At 39.6% G+C, this 20395-nt stretch overlaps 1 protein-coding gene across 1 annotated transcript in view; it reads left to right on the forward strand.

The window, feature by feature from the left end:
* Window positions 1–20395, forward strand: part of LRRFIP1 (LRR binding FLII interacting protein 1) — a 144715-nt gene that overhangs the window by 85926 nt on the left and 38394 nt on the right. The window contains exons 6-10 of the mRNA XM_035891071.1: window positions 3780–3827; window positions 5453–5497; window positions 6030–6080; window positions 13758–13814; window positions 18073–18153. Of these exons, the coding sequence (XP_035746964.1) occupies window positions 3780–3827; window positions 5453–5497; window positions 6030–6080; window positions 13758–13814; window positions 18073–18153 (282 nt within the window). The remainder of the gene's footprint in view (window positions 1–3779; window positions 3828–5452; window positions 5498–6029; window positions 6081–13757; window positions 13815–18072; window positions 18154–20395) is intronic.

Genomic DNA, 20395 nt, shown 5'->3' on the forward strand with positions numbered 1-20395 from the left:
CCCTCCCATAGTCTTGTGGGGTGGGTAATAAAGGGAAGTGGGGGAAGATGACCTGTGTAAAATGTGTCTGGTCAGGCACTTAATACAATTTTTTCTACAGACTGTTTGGCAAAGAATAATCAATGAGCAGAAGAGTAATTTGGCAAACCAGCCATCATAGGAGAGTATAGTAGCTCCGTGTGTCACAAAGAACCATACAGACGTTTGTGTGTTGAAGGCCAAGTGTAGTGCTGAAATATTTCGAGCCAACAGGTGCCAGCAGGAAGAATGGCTTTCAAATGACCTTGTTTGCAGAAAGTCACTGAAGTGAATCGGGGATGCTGCGCTGGATTTTTTTTATTTTAATCTTTCAGTAAATAAACTGTATGGCCTTTCTTCCAGTGTGACCTAAGCATTGTAAATGCTTTTATATTGTTTAATCCTCTCTCACCTCAGTGTAAACTCATGATCTCTTCCCTCCGCTCAATTTCCTCCTCATAGTTCCAAAAGATGGCAAAGATAATGATAATAGCTATAACTGAGCTTTGGGGTTTGTATTAGATGTTTGGCTGCTGTATATTTCAGCACATGAACTGTGTGGTACCTAGAAAGAGAAATAGCTCTGAAGAGATTTTGCAGAGAGGGGGAAGGCATATATTTCTTCAAGCCTGCCATTTTCTACCTTATTGAATATTTCTTTTTGTCCTAAGATATTTTTATTGCTTGCTGTATGATAAATGTGTCCTAAAACCACAGCCTGTTTGTTTTTGTTCTGGCACTCCAGCAGCCTTAACTGCATGTTTTACTCGCTTGACCTAGTAGTGGGTGTGCTTCTTGGAAATGCTGTTTTCCTCTTTAAGTGCATATGTATGTGAAGATAGCTGCTCAAATCATGTGCTTTGGTATTTAATCCTGACCCCATCAATTTGGCAACAAATACATCTTGCTCTTGTTTTTATTTGCGGAGCTGACTATGTACTGAGTGACTCAAATTAACGTCTGCCCATGGATCAACAGGCTTGTTATCAATCTCCTTTATAGGAACTAATTTAATCTTCTGGTACGTACGCAGCCTCATGGGAGACAAGGAGGTTGTTTACTGTTGCTGTCCTGACATGGATGAGAAGATAAGTGGGTTAGCCTCACAATATCCCGTAGCGAGTTTGCAAGTCTAGCAGTTTTGCTGTCACTTAGTGAGCAAATCTGATCTGGAATTCTCTCTCAATGGTATTAATGTCATTAATCATTTAAATGTAGTATCAGTTTTCAGGGTAGAAGCGAACTTGAGTCTGGCAAAGGCCTCTAACTAAAGACCAAATGAATGAATAAGCACAATTTCTTCCTTTAACCCATGTGGCCATTCAAACCAGGCCCCTTGGGGCAGAACAGAACAGTAAGGAAAGAAATGGGAAGTGGCTGAGGGGGCAAAATACCTGAGACTTCAAATACTGCCAGTTCAGTCCAGCATGAGATGTACCATTTAAAAGGTTGTAACTTAAAAACAGTCTCAAGGCACAGCCATTCATTAAAATTTTTCTTTAGGGGTTATTAAGCATTGTAGCTAAGTAATTTTAAATGGTGGAGGAAAAGACTGTAAGTGGAACTTAACTTGTGACATAACAAGTCTTTTAAGGGCTATTTCCTTATCTCCCTTTTGCAAAACTGAATTCAGAAGCCTATGTGAGAAAATAAGGAGAGCAGAGGGCAGGAAAAGGAAGCAATGGACCTTACAAAAATTATTAGCATGTTATGGACCCTTCCTATGCGTGAGAAAGGATTCTCCATTTTCACAGTGTTCATTATGTTTTTTGTTTTTTGTTGTTTTGTTTTGTTTTTTTTTAAATTGATTTCTAGTATTAGAAAATGTTATACATCTCTTAGGGGGGAAAAAAGCCTCTAGTAAGGCTTTACCTGGCTTGATGTACTACTAATCATATAATCTTTAGGTTCTGATCATGTACACAGTCCTGACCAGCTGGAGTTCACATAACTTTCAGGGGTCATTTTCAGGATCTCACACATAAAACTTAATTTTGTAACAGGCTGTCGTATGTGTTATGCTTCTGCCTGAAAGTAACTCGTCTGAGCACTTGTGAGGTAGTGTGTAATGCTTGAAGAAACAATGGTTCATGTCAGGTGCTCTAATTTAGGAGAAATTTCACTTGCATGCAGTTTGGCTGGGCATTGTATAAGGGTGTTTGAGCATACACTGAGATGCTTTGCAGGGAAAGCAGAGGGCAATACTTCCCTGGTCTCATAGGGATGTGGTTAGAGCTTGTTGAACCCTTGTCTCTTTTCCTTGTTTCAGAGAGATGTTTGTATACTATTTAAATCTGCAATGCAGTGAATTTATTTCCTGTTTTCAAATTACTGGTGTAAAAACTTACTTTCTAATATTTTTCCTAATAGATGGGGTTGCTCCTGCCTTTTCCCAATTTGACCCCAGAACTGACAGCATTTAAAGGTCCTTGTACAGTTTGGGCTATCCAGGATATGTAACTGAGGACCCTGCTGCCTGTTCTACTTCATAACAGACTTTCTTCTCTCCAGAGTTGTTAAGAGGAAAATTAAGATGATCTTAACATGAAAATAATTTTGTTGTTTAATGAGGAAGAACTCTGAAGTGGGAATAAACTGATGTAGTATCAAAGAACACACAGCTGTTTGTTCTAGTTTATTAATAAATAGCAAATGAGGTTTTTAAGGGTGAAATAAAATTACATTAATACCATGGAGCGAGTGTTAAATGCAGACTATAATACAGAACAGGTTTCTGATTTTTTTGATCATTACCTAAGGTTTTGACCGATTCTCCTGCTTTCTAGGAAAGCTGGCAAGTACAGGCTTGTTTTTTCCACAAATAAACGAACCTCAAAGCACATAATCTAAATTTTTCTAAAACACATATTATGCTTCTATAAGCAAGATTCCCATTTGCAAATTACTGTACTTTGTCAGTGATTTTTCTTCACACAGGAATGCTATGGTCACCATTATAAATGTAAACTTTCTGAGACTAGATTGAAGTGTGTCTTTGGGGAGGAAGGAAAGTCCTGTGCTGAACTTGTGGACCTTCGAACAATTTGGTATCTGGTGGAAATGCAAGCTCATTGGGAAGTTCCCAATGTTGTGCAAAGAAGTTATGAACTGCGAAACTGTTCTGAAGAGATTGTCTACTCAGCAAATGCATGGCATTTGGTACTGAAATGCAGAGAGCTTTCCGGTCTTGCCTGCACTGGTGAAGCATGTCCTCTTCTATCTTGTTGGTGATAACCACCACTGTCAGGATGGTTGAAGTGTAGGGAGAAAGCCTTGTGCTCTGAAAAGGAGGTCTGGGGAGTTCTGAATACAGCAAATAAGAATGCACAAGAGATTAATTGTATTGTATTAAACTTGTCTTCCCAGTTTGACAAATTTATACGGTAAACATGATTTGACAGCCTTTTTCATCCTGAAAGTGTTCTGTATTCGGATGCCTTGTAATGAGACTTGACTTAAATGGGTCAGGAATTCAAGATTCATTACGCTCCTTGCTCCTGTCCCCACAACACCGGTTTTTTGCACTGAAAGAAGAAGCTGTCGAGTACCCCAGCCATACCCCAAACACCCTTTCCCCTTGCCAGGCACCTTTTCCTGGGCACATGCTGCAGAGGACTCTGGTGGCAGTCGGCGTGGCTTTTCCCCAGCATGTTTGTGTGTGTGGAGCTGTGCGGCTTGGCCAAAACCTGGCAGTGCATGTCTAAATGTTCTGTGTTTGCCTTTCTCATCTAAATCCTGTTTTTTCCCTTTTCTGTCTGTAGAAATATTATGGTCTGGATACTAAGTGGGGAGACATCGAGCAATGGATGGTAGGCCTTGATCAACGTAGCTAAACAACTTTTATGTGTTGAAGTTTTGTATAGCTCATGCAGTTTGAAATACCACAAAGTAGGTATTTTCATGTATTGGAAAGGTGAATTCCATTCTTACCACAAGGATTCTTGCACTCTGCATCAATACCTGAATCGTGGCTTACGATGAGCTTAAAACTGGCGAGGGTTTAGTTAGAGCCGTTTCTTTTTACAGACCTCTGTTTCCACCCTATCACTTGAAGGTTAGCTTGGCATATAGACCCATGAAAGCCACTTGGGGTACAAGAAATATATGTACTCATTTTACTTCTTGTGGATTTTGTTACAATTTGAGTCTTCTCAATCAGTATTCAGTTACATTTTGGGCAAGTTTTATCCATGCTTCTTCAGATAGCTTTGTACTCACTGATCCAGGGGCACTGTTTGGATGCATTATTACTGCTACCTATGGCAGTGCATGCTTTTTCAAATAATGCACCATCCTGGATTTTACTGTTTGCTAAGCCAGTGAAGTTGATACCAGATATGGCCTTGGCCATTAGCAACATCTGACTGTTTTAACACTCATAATATAAGACGAAGAAGTTCCTAGAAGGCTGAAAGACAGTGGCTTCAAATGTCTTTCAAACATAAGTGATTTCATAAACTTACCAGTGAATCCAGATGAAAACTGTTGTTCGTGGCCTTGCCCTAAAAGCTGAGTAGTGTACACTGAAAAAGGCAAAACCGAACAGCTGACTTCAGTGTGGAAGGTAACTTTTAAAACTTCCTGACTTCCTTAGCCCTTGGTAATTAATCAGCATAAAGGCTGGTTTGCTCTATGCCTTCTTGACAGCCTGCTGCCATATGGACTTACCATCCACCCAAGATGCTCCAATCTCACGGTTAAGCCATTAAGTCTCTTCAAATCCTTGTTTGGTGAGCTTAGCTCTACCTTACTGGCAATTCCCTTGCTTAGAAATCAGTTCACCTATGAGAACTGTTAACTACCATGTTGAAACTTTTTTCCTGTTCGCTATGACTGTTTCTAAATCAGTTTGTTAAAATGAGTTTGTTGAAACACAATACATCCTACAGCATTTCCAGCATTAACACAGCCTTTGGCCTGCAAAAGACAGTGGTGCAGCGCAGAGGCTGTAAGCAGAGCAGAGATGCTTTTGGTCTGGAAGAAGGGGCAAGGCTCTGCCCCTCTGGGATGTCCACTAGAGAGAGATGATTGCACTGCCACATTATTTCAAATAGCAGTTTTCTGAGATTTATTTTGAAGGACTGAAAACTGGAAAGCTTAATTACAAAAGTACTGTAAGTATACTGATTCCCAGGTGCAGAGAGATGCACTTGAAACATTTTTTTGAGATAGAAATAAAGGTGTCACTGTGTCCAGTTTTCTGCAGAAGCAATAAAAGTGTGTAGCAGAATAAAATGGAGAGGGAGAAAGTTGGGATCAGAAACGAAGGAAAAAGTTGTTTTTCTGACTTGACAGTGTCACCTTCTGTTATTTGGTTTAACCTTACTGACTTCTGAACATTGCTGAAGTTCACACTGTCTTTCTGAAAGCGCTCTGTTGGTGTGTCTGTCCTTTCAACGCTTCACTCTCTGTTTTTTCTTTGCTGCCTTGGTAGGAAGACAGTGAGCGTTATTCCCGTAGAGCCCGAAGAAATGCCTCGGTTAGTATCTACTTTTGCTTTTTCTTTTTAGCTAGATATTTTGAATTAAGAAAACAGACATGTATAAGGCAGTTCCTTTTTAAAAGAAAAAACAAAACAAGCTCCCCCACCCCAGGCAAGTGAAAACCCCAAAGCCACTTCCTGACTTCTCTGCCCTCCCCCCAGTCATTCTGGGGAGTTTTTGCAAATGTGCTAGAATAAAGGGAGGGGTTAGGGGGTGGAGGGTGGGGAAATAACCTGCTTGGAGTGTTTAACGTTCATTTATTCAGACCATGGGCCAAGAGCATAGAGCAGGGACCACCCGAGCAAGCTTGTCATTCATCCTGTAGTAAAATGTTTGACAGTGTTTCTTGGGCAGAGTATGATTTAATTTACTTTCTGCTTATAGTTTTAATGTGATTCTTTTTTAAAGAAATTTATTTTGCATGTCTCTTCTTTCCTTCTGTTCCATAAAATCCATCAGCATTTACCTCACTGCCTGTTACTTGTGTTCTTTTCAATGTTTTCTTGTCTTTATACTTTCTTTTCATAGGCTTCGGATGAAGATGAGCGCATGTCAGTGGGTAGCCGTGGAAGCCTGAGGGTTGGTAAATCGTACAGTTTAAGTGTGCATGTGTGTGTACTGGTGTTCCTGTCCCCCTGTACCACCAGACTGGTTATAGTGCTCTGATAAGATCATTCTTCCAAGGTCTTGCCATGCTCCATGTTAAGATGTGGGGTGGTTTGGTTTTGGTTTTTTTTTTTTTCCTGAGTACATGTAGGTCAATAACTCTTTTCAGCCAGGGGAATTGTCAGATTTGTATGCACTGTGCAGGAACACCAGCAGAGCACGTGACTCTATAGAAACCTTTCTGGTAAATGCTGCTCACTGTTGGAGGAAGTACTTAGCTAAAACATAGGTATGTGCAGCTATTTCTTGTACGCACCTTGTCATCTCCCTTGTTTCATTACTGATACTCTTTCATTACTGATACTCATTACTGACTTTGGGAAGAAGTGCTGGCTTACTCCATGGTCAGTGTTTATTAGCTCAGGAAACCAAAAGCAAATTACCAGTGGAAGTAAGTCTTAAGCGCTTTGGAATTGCAGATGAACGCTCTCCTCAAAACTGCTTTAGAGATACTTGAAATTCATCTGCAGACTTGAGTTTTGTGGAGGGAGGGATTAGTAGAGCACAGAGTGCTGTAGTGCACCAGTACTCATCTGTTGGAAAAGTTCAAACATTTTGGTTTTTTTCTCAAAATATCCATGCAGTATTTTCCTGGATAATACACATGTGTACAAATCTGAACTCCATTCCAGCATAGACATAATCAGCTCTTGTAATTGTGAAGACAGTTTAAGCAGTTTAGTAGTTGTGAACAGCTAATGCTGTTGTCTCAGCATGTGTTTATGGCCTTCAGAAGACGACCAGAGCTCACTACTTCTGAGAGCCATGGAGAAGCATTCAGCTGACCACAAAACTGAAACAGTCTGTAACAGGACTATGGAGGAAGCTCTTGCCAGTCCTGAATTTGAATCACCTGTGGCTAGTTTAGGTTATAGAGTCATTTTTGCCTAAAAAGGTTGTGTTTGAGAATAACTTGTTCTTCTAATGATGTTCCTAACTTATAACTAGTAGTGCTAGTTATGTGGTTAAGCTGGATAATCAGTTTTATTTGTATAGAACAAGCAAGACATATCATTCATAGCAAGATCTCTATTTGTAATCCTTGGTTTCTGGCTTTTTTAAATTATTTTTTTTTCCCCTTAAAAAATTTGCTAATAATTATCTATGCTAGAACTACCTTTTTTCCCGACAAAGTACCCCCAAAAGAACAGGACTGAGTGAAACACCACCTCACGTGCCTCTAGATGAGTTCTGGAAGGTGGGGGAAAAAAATAATCATTACTGCAGAGCCTGCTCAATGATTCCTAATGGAATTCACTGTAAGATAGCAAAAGATGTACTTAAATGTCACCTTGTTACCTTTTTAGTGGAATCCTTATTACTACTTATGAAATGCTGTTAAAATCACTAAGATTGCAAACTTACTCAGTTGCTTTTCGAAGCTAGAAGATGCCTTAGAACTCCAAAGATTCAACAAAGGAAAGCTTATCTTCACAGCTGAATGTGAAAATCAATGTTTATTTTACTTAGAGTTAAATTTAGACATGTTTATGAAAGTGGGTTTTGGAGGGGAAAAATCTCTAGATCAGTTTCAAATGTCAATTATTTCTATTTAGAAGGTGATTATGATACAAATAGGTTGTTTAACCATGGCTATAACTGTGTGTCCCTTGATATGGTAAGATGCAGGTACGTTGGCACTGTATTTTTAGCAGGAGCCCTGTTCATCTGAAACACCTTTTGTTCATGGAAATCTACTACTGATTCCTTTTGATGTGTTTTTTGTAACACAATCCTGCATTTTTTGTTATATATTTAAACAGCAGAAGCCTTGCTTTCTGTTTCCCCACCATCCCTTAAGAAGAAGCTTTTCTGACCTTTTTTCCCCCAAGCAGCCAGTCTCTGGGCTGCCAGTATGCCTTCAGGCTGTGATAACCAGTACTGGTCTGGTGAACAACAGTCTCCAGCTGGTTTATGGGATGTCCCATAAATACCTAATACTTTTGCAAAGAATGTCCTTTTCTGACAGAAGGATCTGTTTGAAATTTTTCACCCTGGTGTTTCTAGTGATGTTGCACAGACTACCTCGTCCTTGTAAAGTAGCATTCAGTGAATATTCTTATGCAAGCTGACGCTTGGGGATGCACAGGAAAAGAGTTTTGACAGAGCTTCCTTCTCAGATCCAAGTGTTTCTGGGATTGTAGAAGAAAGTGTTTGCTAGTCGGAACTGAAATTTACCCTTATACATCTTCTAATTATTTATTCACAGTGAATTGATAGAACATAAATTGATCATTTTCCTAGGCTGGGTTTGTAGTAGATGCTTTTAATAGTTTGACAACATCTCTTTCTGGCTATTTGTGAAGGTTTGGCTCTTGTTGTGTGTGTCTTCAAAACAACAAAGTGAAAAAAACCAAACAATGTCTAATTGATGGGGCTGATGATGTTAGGGATCGCTTTTTGAAACTATGCTGCTTTCTGTACAGGAAGTTTTCAATGAAATGAGCCACTATCAGAAATTATTTTTCTCTAAAACTTCACCACCCTACTAGTCTGTGTGGGTTTTACTCTGGATTTTCTCCTGGAGTATTTCCTAAGTGGATGTCTGAACTGCAGGCACCAGAGATCTGCTGAGCTAGCTTTTGGGGAGCTGGCCTGGATATTTCTGGCAGGGCAACCATCAACACGGACTGCAAAACCACCTGAGATGTTGATTAGACCAGGCTAGCTAATTGATTTAAGCTCCACAGCTGTGACTATACTGTAAACAGTGGCCTTGTGTGTTGATTTAATGCTATCTTGAGTATATCTCTGCCTCATGCAGGCAGACCTTCAGCTGTGATGAAGGGGCATCTTTAGCTTTTCAGTGGCTCATCCTGAACCCATCAAAGTGTCCTGCCTCTCTTGTTTCAGAAGTTCTGCAAGCTTGGTTTTTATCATGCAGTTTTTCCTAGGGAAGCTCGGGAACATAATCCTGTATTTGTTGAGACACTCAAGCCTCTCTTTAGTCTCTCTTTCTACTGCAGGTGTCCTTGTTCTCCCACTTCTCAGCTGGCTGTTTCTAATCCGAGACCATCCAGCATGAAATGCTGTTATTAATCACTCATGATGGAGTTTGTGTATTTCCCTTTTTTTGTTTGCTCGACAAAGTTCCTGACTCCAGGCTTTGTGCAAGAAGTCCTGCATTATCAAAGTTCTTTAGGTGGCATTTACGTCTCTGTGCCTGGGGTTTTTTTGTTTGTTCGCTTTGGGGTATTCTTTTGATTGCCATAATTTGCTTCAGAGTTTTCCTTTTTATTCTGATTTTTTTTTTTCTTTCCTCTCATGCCTTTGACAGTCTCATTTGGAATATGCCAGCACCTACCCAGTGGTAAGAATAGCCTGCAAGTTGCAGTGTATGTTCAAAACTAATAATGAAGAAGCTAACATCAATTGTGATAGCTGATCTGAGATAAGGGGTGATCTAAAATGATCCTGAGGCACTTTGTGGTCTGTGATGTAAAGGTGATACTTCCCTCACCTACTGCTCTGACGCAGTTCAGATGAAAAGTGCTGAATGGTTAGAGAGGTCTAACCTAGATCTAGTTCAGTAGCTTTCATAGGACAGAACAGAATAGCTTTTATTTCCCCTAACAGACTTTCTCTGTTACAGTCTGTCTATCATTTTACCCGGCATGTCTGGTTTTATTTCAGCATAAATCTGAAAAAGGATAAAACTCTCACAAACTCACTCTGAATAGATCTAGCAAAGGTGACAGGACAAATACACTGCCTACCAAAGCTGCAGCTTGTGTATCGAGCTTTTACGTTTGCTTTGGAGGATAAAATGAAACTCTGTAGGTAATAATAAGATGAGAGCAAGTATTTGCTTTGAACACAACGAGATAAAGCTGACTCTTGGAAGAATAGAAGGGACTTGGAAGGAAGAATTAGGATTGGGACTTTTAAGCTCATTTTAAAGAATTTCCTCATACTGTTAGCAGTGCTGTCTTGTGGTAGCACTGTGTTTGAAATAGAGGTGTCTCCGTTTCTGCAGAAAGCAAACAGCGGAGAGCAGTTTTATAGACTCTCTAGCTCTTTCACTCTCCTTCGTTCCCTGTACTATTTCAAATGAGGAATGCAATGTATCTATTTGAGTGACCTATATACAGAAATAGTTCAATCACATTTGGATTTTGCATGGATGTATTGATGTAGTAAGTATAGACAGCTGGTAGCTCTTTTAATTGACTTAACCCAGCAAGCGTGAATGATTTTAACTGTGGCTACTAAACTTAACAGCGCCATCATCACTTTTAACAATATTCTTTAATAACTGATCATTTGACTTTGAGATTTGATTTTTATTTTTTTTTAATGTGTGCTTACTGAGCCATGCTCTATAGAGCTGGAGGAAGATTGGACTGATATTTTTGCATGCCTGGCAATGGATGGATGCACATAAACTCATTGATCTTTTCATCCTGCATTCTTAATCTCACTGCAGGCTGGATTAGAGAATGAGAGGACCAAAAAGAAGAACTACTCCAAAGCAGTATGTATCTTGAGTAACTGTCTCAGAGATTTTTGCATACAAAACCACTGTGAGAGGACAAGAGTATGTGCAAGTATGTTGGCTGCAAGAGCTCACCAGCCTAATGTCAAGGATGCAGTGTAACTTTCAGAACTTGTTGGGTCTGCAAGAATACTGAGCATCACTTCATCTGCAAAATGTGGTATAATTCAAACACTTAAGTCAGTGTTGTACATAAATAGCACCTTGAAAAACTCAAAACCTAACTTAAGCTTTAATATTACACAGAAATAGGATAGAATATGTATGTAGTAAAGGCTTCATCTTTTCACAAAAGTTCTGTGTAGTATCAATGCCTTACTAGCACCTGTACAAATCAGGCACTACTTAGAGCACTGCTAAGCCAAACCTGGATTGAAGGTAGAGTAGTGTGCTTTCACACAGTCAGGATTTTAGCTGAATGTCATGGGGAGCAATTCCAGGGTGTGGAAGAGTACACAAGAGTGGGCAGAGTGGCGTACTGCTGCTGCAGAGGGAAGGCTACTCATTGCTGATGGAGGTTGCCAGGCTGGGTTGGGGTTCTTCAGTACATTGGAAATCAGCAGAGAATTTTCTGAGAAGTGGAAGTTGGATATGTGATTGAGAAAGAAGCCTGAAGGAGCAGCAGTAGCCACAGTCTAAGGCAAAAAGTGTTACAAGTGTATGAATGAACATAATGGCAATGAGAAAGGTTTCTGCACCGGTTAAAAGCAAGAGGAAAACACAGAAAAGAATAGGGTCAGTTGCATAGTTATATAGGGAGAACATGTAAAATCTGAATATTTCAGCCTCCCCAGTGTGCAATTTTATTTGTTCCAGTTTTCATGAAGTTTATGATCAGATGCTTAGCGTGTTATCGTACCATAGAACATAGGTTAGCGAGGTCTGATAAAACTGACCCAGCTCTTCAGGAGCTGTCTGGACCATTTCCCTTTCAAAAATATGCACTTGGAGAAGTCTCTGAAGAGGATGGGTCATAGTGACAAGGGAAATGACCTGAGCTATAGGGCTTCAGTTACAAATCTGAAAGATACAGGGCAAGTTAAATATGTTTAGAAGTGCCTGCAATATAAAATGATAAACAGTTAACCTGGATTTGTGGAAAATTAATCATGTCAATTCAACTTAATTTCCCTAAGCAGGGTAATTATTTAAGGGCATAAAGGAAAAGTATTAAATGTGACTGTAATTTGACTGTAAGGCTCTTGGCATGTCTCTGCATGACATTAAGTGAAACCTTGGGCAAGATCTAGTTCTCATAAAAGAAATGCACAGTTTGTTGAAAAACAACTCTGAAAACAAGGCAGTTGGAAAGGATCTCATCTGGTCTATTCCCATCTAAGACAGCCTCATCTGTTTTTAAAGGGGAAAACAGTTCTACAGGAGGCTGTATTGCCTAGCTGTCTAAATACAGGGAGTGAAGGCAGTTTCATGCGAGGTTACAATGGAATAGACAACTTATCAAAACTGAATAATAGTAAAAATAAATGAGGAATGCCACATTTGGGAAAAATGAAATACACTTACAAAGTAAGGAATTCTGTATAGGAATGGTTCAGATAATGATTGGAGGTTACATTTAGTCAATATTACATTGCTGAAAAAAAGGCAAACAATTCCTCAGTGTAGTAATGAAAGGGACAGTGGAGGTAATTGGTCTGCACAGTACTGTTAAGGCTGCAGTAGAGTGTTGGCTTCAGTTGCTGAAGGTTAATTTTAGCCATTCTTCAAGAAAGTGTTAAAGAAATTCAAGAAGCCTGAAAAAAACCTAGTAAAAACTGGAAAGAACCCAAGCTGTGTGAGAAGGCTATAGCAGTATTTCAAATCTGTTCTTGAAAAAAGAAACTGAATGTTTGCCCTCCATTTGTGGAGATAATATTGCATTTCAGTAGAGAATCTCAAGTTTTTCCCAGAAGCTACTTTATCAGCTTGGCTCTAAACTGGTTTCTAAGTTAATGTGTTTAGTTTTTTATGGAATCCACTGTATATGATAATGTGAATCAATTTCCATACAAAATATTTAAGTTTAGTGGATTTTCATTTTGGAAATGCATTAAGACTTCAGAGCTTAATTTGAATAGAAATTCTAATTAATTTTCCACTGAAGAAGGTCACCCCAAATACACAGAGTGGTTCCTCACGTTCAGTTTTTAAACCTGACCTCGCTGTGAAGTGATGCCAGAATAGCGAATTGCTTGAGAAATCTGAGATTTTAATGGTATTGATTGAGGTGACTTTTGGACCTATCCTTTTTTCTTCAACATCGTGTTTCCAAACCAAAAACTGTAGTGATTGTTTTATTTTATTCCTGACCCCACCACTGTAGAGACTTGAAGCATCTCACCCTGCTTGTGAAATGCTTGTTCTGAGCCTGTTTGTCTTTTCTCCTTTGAGAGAAAACATCTTAATGACAATGAGGCAGGCTATTGAGCATGACAGCTGAACTGACTGAAATCTCTCTTACTAGTCTTTGGATGGGCACACAAAATACAGGGATGTGGCAGATGGTCACTGTCGGGGTTTAATTTTGTTGTAAATGAGGAAAGCTAAGAAGAAGATATTTCATGTAGCATTGCATGTTTATTAAACTGAATTTCTCAAATATAAATGCAGAATTAATTCTAGAATTGCTATAATTTGCTGCTTTCTGATTGCTTAGCTGCCAGAAGTTTAAGTAACTATGGTGATAAATTTCTTTTATTGTAGTCTCTCATACCCAGTGTTCCCTTTTTGTCCTGTGTTCCCTTCACAGGGCGTTTGAAGAAATAGGTGCTGTAGTGCAGTAATAATGGGGGAAGCAAAAGTATTTCTTAAGAAGAAATAAAAGGGGTCAAAAAAGGCAAGCAGGAGTATCCTTGACATTTTTGGCTGGTATAGACGTGCTGACAGACACACAAATGTTCATGTGCTCATGTTTGAAATCATGACCTAATCCTGCATTTCTCCTGTTCCTGGTGGATCTTTGAAAAGTTCTGTCTCTGCCTTTGCTTTTCATAAGTGATGACTTCTGCTAAAAATTCCTCTTTGGGTCTGCATCAATTTTTTTTCTCTCCTTTTTTTTTTTTTTTTTTTTTCTTTTCTTCTTCCTTCCATAACAGACCAATGGTTATGAGGAAGACGTGTATGGATCGTCCCAGAGTAGAAAATCTAGCAGGGTTAGTAGATGATTTATATTGCTATAGAATCTATTGCTCTATTTAATGGGGTTAAAGCTAATTAGCAAATTCTTTTCTGTGGTAAAGCAGGTTTTTCCTGTCTTGCACATTGTGGGATTTGCAGTTTGTCAGACTGGGAGGTGCAGCAATGAGCTGTCTTTAAAAAAAAAAAAATTAAAAAAAATTAGGCCATGAGTGGGAAGGGAAATCACTGAATTTGGTACAAGTAGAACTTGGAAGCCAGAACTGCTTAATTTGTAAGCAAAATTAGGTAAAAGTTAAATTGTGACAAGAAATAGTTTGGTGGCACCTGGCACAGAGGAATTCCACGTGCTGGACAACAGAACAATTGTTTTCCAACCCACACAACATGTTCATGTCATGCTCTAACACTGAAACTCCCAAGCTTCACCTAGAATTTAGTCTATGTCTTGAGATTTTCATATGTAAAATGGACTTTGGATTTTTAATTTTCCCCAAATGTATGTTATTTATTTGAAGTTTGCTTAACTTAATGCTTTTTTTCCCTTTATAAACTGTATCCTAGGGTCTCTGGAAACTCCCCACAGAGGTGAACAGCTGGTGGAAGTGTTACTACTTAGCTACTTACCATTGATGTACTTTTATTTCTAGAAACTGTTGTGTCAAAAAAAGCTTAATTATTAACTCCATTGTGTGTATGTGGGCCACAATGTTCCCTTCTGTTCCAGCACAAGTGTTTTATGTCAATTACAGGAATTCTTTGTCCTGCTTTGTTAAATATTGGGGTTTGTGCAAATTATTTAAAAGTATTGTCGCAAGCAGAGCCTCTTTGGGAGGCAGGGAGGGGAACTGGTTTGGGATTTTTTTCCTTGCCTTTATTTTACCGAAGGCAGACAAAAGCTCAGAGCCTGTTGATCTTTATGCTATCAAGACTTCTGAAGAAATGTAGTGGTATGCAGACTAAAGCTCTATGTTTAGGGGAAAAATAAACTAATTTTAAGACTCCATTTAACTAAGTGTTTGAGCAATGCATACTAAACATGAGATAGGCTTCAGTGAGTTACTTTGTAAGCATGAAGTTAAGCAGGAGCTTGTATAAATAGTGAAATGGGACCTTACATTTCATGTCCATTTAATATTGTTGCTTCCATATGGTTTTATGCATTTAGCTTTTATATCTGGATAAGAGAAAATGAAATACTGATGCTTAAACTGTGGAAAAAAACCCAGCATATCCTGTTGGCACTCTTGCTGATCCGTTTGACAAGTTCAAGGAACTTTATTATGTAGTGCTTAGGATAAATGATGTTCTTATTTTTTAATGACATACTCCAGAGCTCCAAGTACTACAGGAAGAGCAAAATATCTGTAAGAAAGTCATCCAGGGAAAATAAGTTGTTTGGTTTCCATTTAAATAATTTAATATCATCTTGGTATTAGGGTTTGTAGCATGGAAGTTAAGTGTATGTAGAGCGTAATTGTGGCAATGTCATTAGTTCCTTGCTGTTTTTATTACTTAGTCTAATTCAGATTATGCATTATTTAGAAGGAGAATGAGAGTTTGGGAGTGAGTTGCAACCTCCAAAACCAGTTGATGCCAGTCTGGCTGGCATTCACCTTTAGGAATACTGTGTCCAAAAACCCCAAACCTAACAGTAGAGATTGCCAAAGTGACAACAAAAAACAGAGAAGAGGCAGAGTTCTTCAGGCCAGGAAGGAAGTGATGAATCTGCTGATAAAATAGTTGTTTCCAAAATAGGTGTCCAATTCTAAGTCACAAAAATGGAGTGATGTCTGCAGCTTTTGTACACTGTACTTGCAATATCACAGGTTGATTCCTTAAAAACGAATAATGCCATGTGCCTAGGTAGTCCATGTGTGGATTACAAGCTCCCTAGGTAGGAATGAAAGTAATTGCCTTAAGCTCAGTTCAGTTTATTCAGATTTCTTTTCGGTGAAAGTCTTATTTTTCTGGCATTCAGGAAGAATGAGACGGAAAAGTATCTAAATTTTTTAGGTTGGACAATGATTTATCCTCAGTGTATACCTGTGGGTGTTGTCATGTCCACAGATCTGTTTGCCTGCAGTGACTGAAGTCCAGTGTCAAGAATGAAGAAGTTTCTTTAATTTACCACAGATCTCCCTCATTTGAAATGGAGTTAACGCCTACATAGTTTAGAGTGATGATGCAAGCATAGTTAGGGCTTGTAAGAAAGCTGAGTAATTGCTGACTACTAAAAGCAGAGTATCTTGGTCATCTAGACCCCTGTGAGAAATGACCGGAGAAGTAGGATGTTAAAGAACGGCTGTAAGAGGAGACTCTGGAGTATAGCAAAGAAAGTAGAGGTGTGGAACTCTTTCAGAACAACCATTCCCACCAGTGTGTATGCACCCATGGGAAGATACAGAATCTAAACAGTGCCTAGGAGGCTTTGAACATACCTTTGCAACTTGTGTGTTGTTGCAAGGCTAGTTACATGAGACTGAGCAAGCACAGAAGTCGTTTCACGAGGGTGGGGATGCAGGGAGGTAGCGTTTCCTCCCTCGCCCCTGCACACTGGCTTCATCAGCCTGTGCTGGCTCTTAAGCACGCCTTCCTGGTGTGGCTTTATATCCTGCCTGCTTGGCTCGGGGCCGCATCTGTCTCTGGCACGGCAGAGTAACTATTTTATCACATTTTAGATGTGCTTTTAGCATGCCGTTTTTCTGAAAATAAGGAAAACACAAAGTCTTCCTAGTATGCCTGTATTTTTCTTGATTCCTTTGACTCTGTGAGATGCATAATGCCATATATATGGATTTCCAGTCTGCACTGAAAACAGACCTTGATTAGCAAACTTAAATATCCCTGCGTGTTAAAAACAGCTGTTTATAACAATTTAAGTTGTTCATAATATATTGTTGCATGTTCCTAAAGCTTTTGGAAAGCCAAAATACTGAGTTCCCCTCAGTATTATAAATATCCTACTGCTGTCAGCCTTCCTGCACCCTGGCAAGCCCTACGTGCCAGCTTTGTGTTGAAGGGTTTGTCACAGCGGAAATTCTCACAGATAATACACAACAGCAGAAAAGCTGAGCTGGTATCCTGTGCTCCAGTACAGGTGCTGGGGGGGACAAATGGAGATGTTGTATATCACACTAGATAAATAAGGTAGTATTTTGGAGGGTAAGGGTGATTTCAAGTCCACTGGAGTTGTCATTCAGTCACTATTACTACTTTTGATATTAAGATGTCCTTGTTCTTGGGGGGAACCAAATAGGTGGACCAAAAGTGCAAGATTGGCTAGATGCTAGGTAGGAAGCTGCATTAAAGAAGGTGTTTAATTTAGACAGTCTCGCTTCTTACAGCAAAGTTTTCTTTGCATTATGTCTTGCTATATCTGACAGTGAGCTGCTCACATTTCCTGATGGGCACACTCAACAGTTTTGGTCCCTGGCTTTGCTCTCTGTCTCTCAGCAGAGTTGTCCTGACACCTTCTTCTGCATCTCTTCTGGGTTTAGTTTATAGGGCATAAACTCCTCAAGCATTCAGAAGGAAGCTGACCTACTCTCTGGCCAATACGGTTTTCCAGTGCTTGACGGGCAGTGGCAATCCACTCCATTGTCTGCAGTGGTGGGACTGCACATGCAAAGAAATAAATCCTGTGAAGCAGGAGCCTGATTTTTTAGGCATGAAGCTGTGATGCAGGCATTTATTCTGAGTTTGAGCCTGGAAGCTAACGTTTCCAGCATCTTGTAAAACAGATGTTGTCTGTTCTGTTTTACAGAAGCTGGAAGTATGTTGGTAAATACAGCTTCACTTAACTATAGTTAGGATGAAACTTAGGTGCATGAACTGCATACATGCTGTCAGAATGTGATTCATCTTCTTCCAAGTCCCATACAAACCATGTCCATGCAGCGTACTGTCACACTGGGTCATAGCAACAAGAAGGGAGGAGAGAATGTGAGGGTTTGAAGCCTTTTCAGTGGAAAATAAACCAAACAGACATTTTGTGCATAAAATGCTGTAGGGATAGAGGAGAAAGGCCCTTTGTTTATTTCAAAAATCTCTACCTTAAAAATGGAAAGGACATACAATTTTCACATAACCTCATATCTTTAATGCAGTTTCCTTAATGCAGTTATCTCTTATTTTTGCACCTGTGACCATTTTGACTCCTTTCTATTTGTAATCACCTACTTTACTTTTTCTTCCTATTTAAAGGAATTTAGAAAGTCCTTCATGTTACACAACTGCGTTATCAAGGAGTTTTTTTGTTTGTTATTAATGTAGGCTTCATACTACTCTGATCTGGGTCTTCACAACAGCGGCTATGCTTCTACATCTCAACCTTCTTCCCAAAATGGAAACTGGGTTTGTTGCCCTCTGGCTTTACCTGGCCTGGACTTGTTCTGACTTAATTTGGATAATACAACCTCTTGTACTTAGGAATGAATTTGGACCAATTGTCAAGAGTCTCTGTAACTCTTTTTAGTAAAAACTTAAAAACCCAAAACCAAATAGACCTTTTAAGATTGGAGTGAGTAATGGAAAGCTGTTTTAAAACAAACACAATTAGTTTTCCTTTGCTGCTCCTCCCTTTCCTACAGTTATTTTGTTTGCTTTTGGCTTCAATTGGTTTTGAAAAATAAGGGAAATCTTAATTAACTGAAGGTCTCTATTTGAGGCAACTCACTGCTCACCGTGTCAGCCTAGCAAGCTTAAGACAATCCAGTCTGCATAAAATGAAATTACAAGCAAGTAATTCACAGATTGCTAGAAGAAAATTGCTGAAGCTTCAAAATCACCTGGGAGGTTGGATTGTCCTCTGTGTGTGGACAGAGCTCAGCCAGTCTGGTGCTAGCAAAGCAATGCTCGAGCAGTGGTCCGCAGCCTGTCCTGCCCGATGGGCAGCAGCACGAGGATATCACCTGGTGGCCGGCGATGGGGCCCCTGCAGAAGGGCAGGGTAACTCGCAGCAGCATGTTCTCTGCAAGCTGTGGGCTGGGGACTGCTGCTGGAGTAGTTCTTGCACCTAATTATGCCAGATACAGTATGTGCTCTCTGAATTTATTGCTGCATCTTGTGAGTGATGGGTACTAACAGTGAAGTAATTTGTTTTATGGTGATCTGATTTAAGTACTCCTAATCTTGGCCTGAATTATTTGGGTTTTCTCTGCATTTTTGTTTAATAATAATATACCCAAGAGATGATCTTACAGCTGTGTGAAACACTTAAAATGTATATCTTGAAACACTTCTGTCTTTGTATGGAGCTCTCTTTCTGGCTTTGGTTGAAGTGAAGAGAAACACCCTTTCTGGCTGCTATACACAAATGTGTGTGAGACAATAACAATTTAACAGCCTAAAATTAAATTATGCTGTTTTGCTTTTGCATACTGTCGTGTCCTCCCTTCCTGTAGGAAATGCACGTGTCTGCTTGGTATTCTTAGGCTTTGGGAGTTGAGATCTAATGCTTTTATGGCACAGATGACTAATAGTCTCTATGCTGGATTTCCTTCTGTTGTAGTTTAATAATCCTAATCTCTTATCAAGATGGTTAATTCTGCTGTAGGCACCTTTTTTACGTTTCATTTTCTATGCAAAAAAGTTTTGTGCTTGTCTTCCTCAGCCCTCCTTGCTGTACAGTGATGCCCTGCCAGCCAGAAGTTACAGGGTTTGTTGTACTAATGCTCTGAACACAAATACTGAAGCCACTCACCTTCAGCCATGCATATGTTGTCTCTCACCTCTGTAGTTCCTGTTGGGTCCATTTGTTTCACACTCTGGTGTCTGATCCATCTGAATGCACGTGTGCAATGCTGTTTGTACAGACCTGGATTTGCTGATCCTTCCTTTTATTCCAGTTGGAACTGAAACCACTGCTCGTGGGGTTGTGATGTTGCCATGGGCTTCTCTCTGGATAAAGACAGTTGTCTTCATTTTGGTGTACTAGCTATAACATGCAGGAGCAGGCCAGAGAGAGGCAACATCAATTCTTTCTGGTTGTGTAACAGCTACCAAACTTTAAAAGTAATTGTGTAGTCAATTTCCACTCCGCTTGTTTAACCTTTAAAATGAGCTTCTCTCAGACTTCATTCTCAATGCTTAAAGGTAGAGTTCCTGTGTTTCTTGAGCCCAGACAGTTGTATGCTAAACTGAGGCCAGAGTCTTAGAATATGCACTTTCCTCCTTTTTTTATTAATTTAGTAAACTGGCTGGTAAGTGAAATTCATTAGGCTTCCTCCCGCTCCCCCCCCAATATTTTGCCAGCACCAGAAATGAAAGTTAAACAGATTCGAACACCTTAAGAATTGATGTAGCCATTTTGTTGAAGGTGACATAAACTACTGAGTTGGTGATTGGGAGAACAGTTGGAAATGCATGTGTGTGTGATGGACTGGGGGGTGGTACCAGATTTTGCACGTGCCTTATGGTATTTCCCAGCTCACTGACTTCAGGTTGTGTTAGATCTTCTCTTGCATGTTGCTTGTGGTTGCATACAGGAGGTGTCCCTGTCCTTGCACATACTGCTCATTCCCCTGTGTCCTTCACACTGCACCTTGTAAATTTATAATGCTTCAGATTGAAATCAGAAACTAGGTCTGCCAGTCCT

This window comes from Egretta garzetta, unplaced genomic scaffold (assembly GCF_000687185.1).
Source record: "Egretta garzetta isolate BGI_Z169 unplaced genomic scaffold, ASM68718v1 scaffold113, whole genome shotgun sequence".
NCBI lineage: Eukaryota > Metazoa > Chordata > Aves > Pelecaniformes > Ardeidae > Egretta > Egretta garzetta.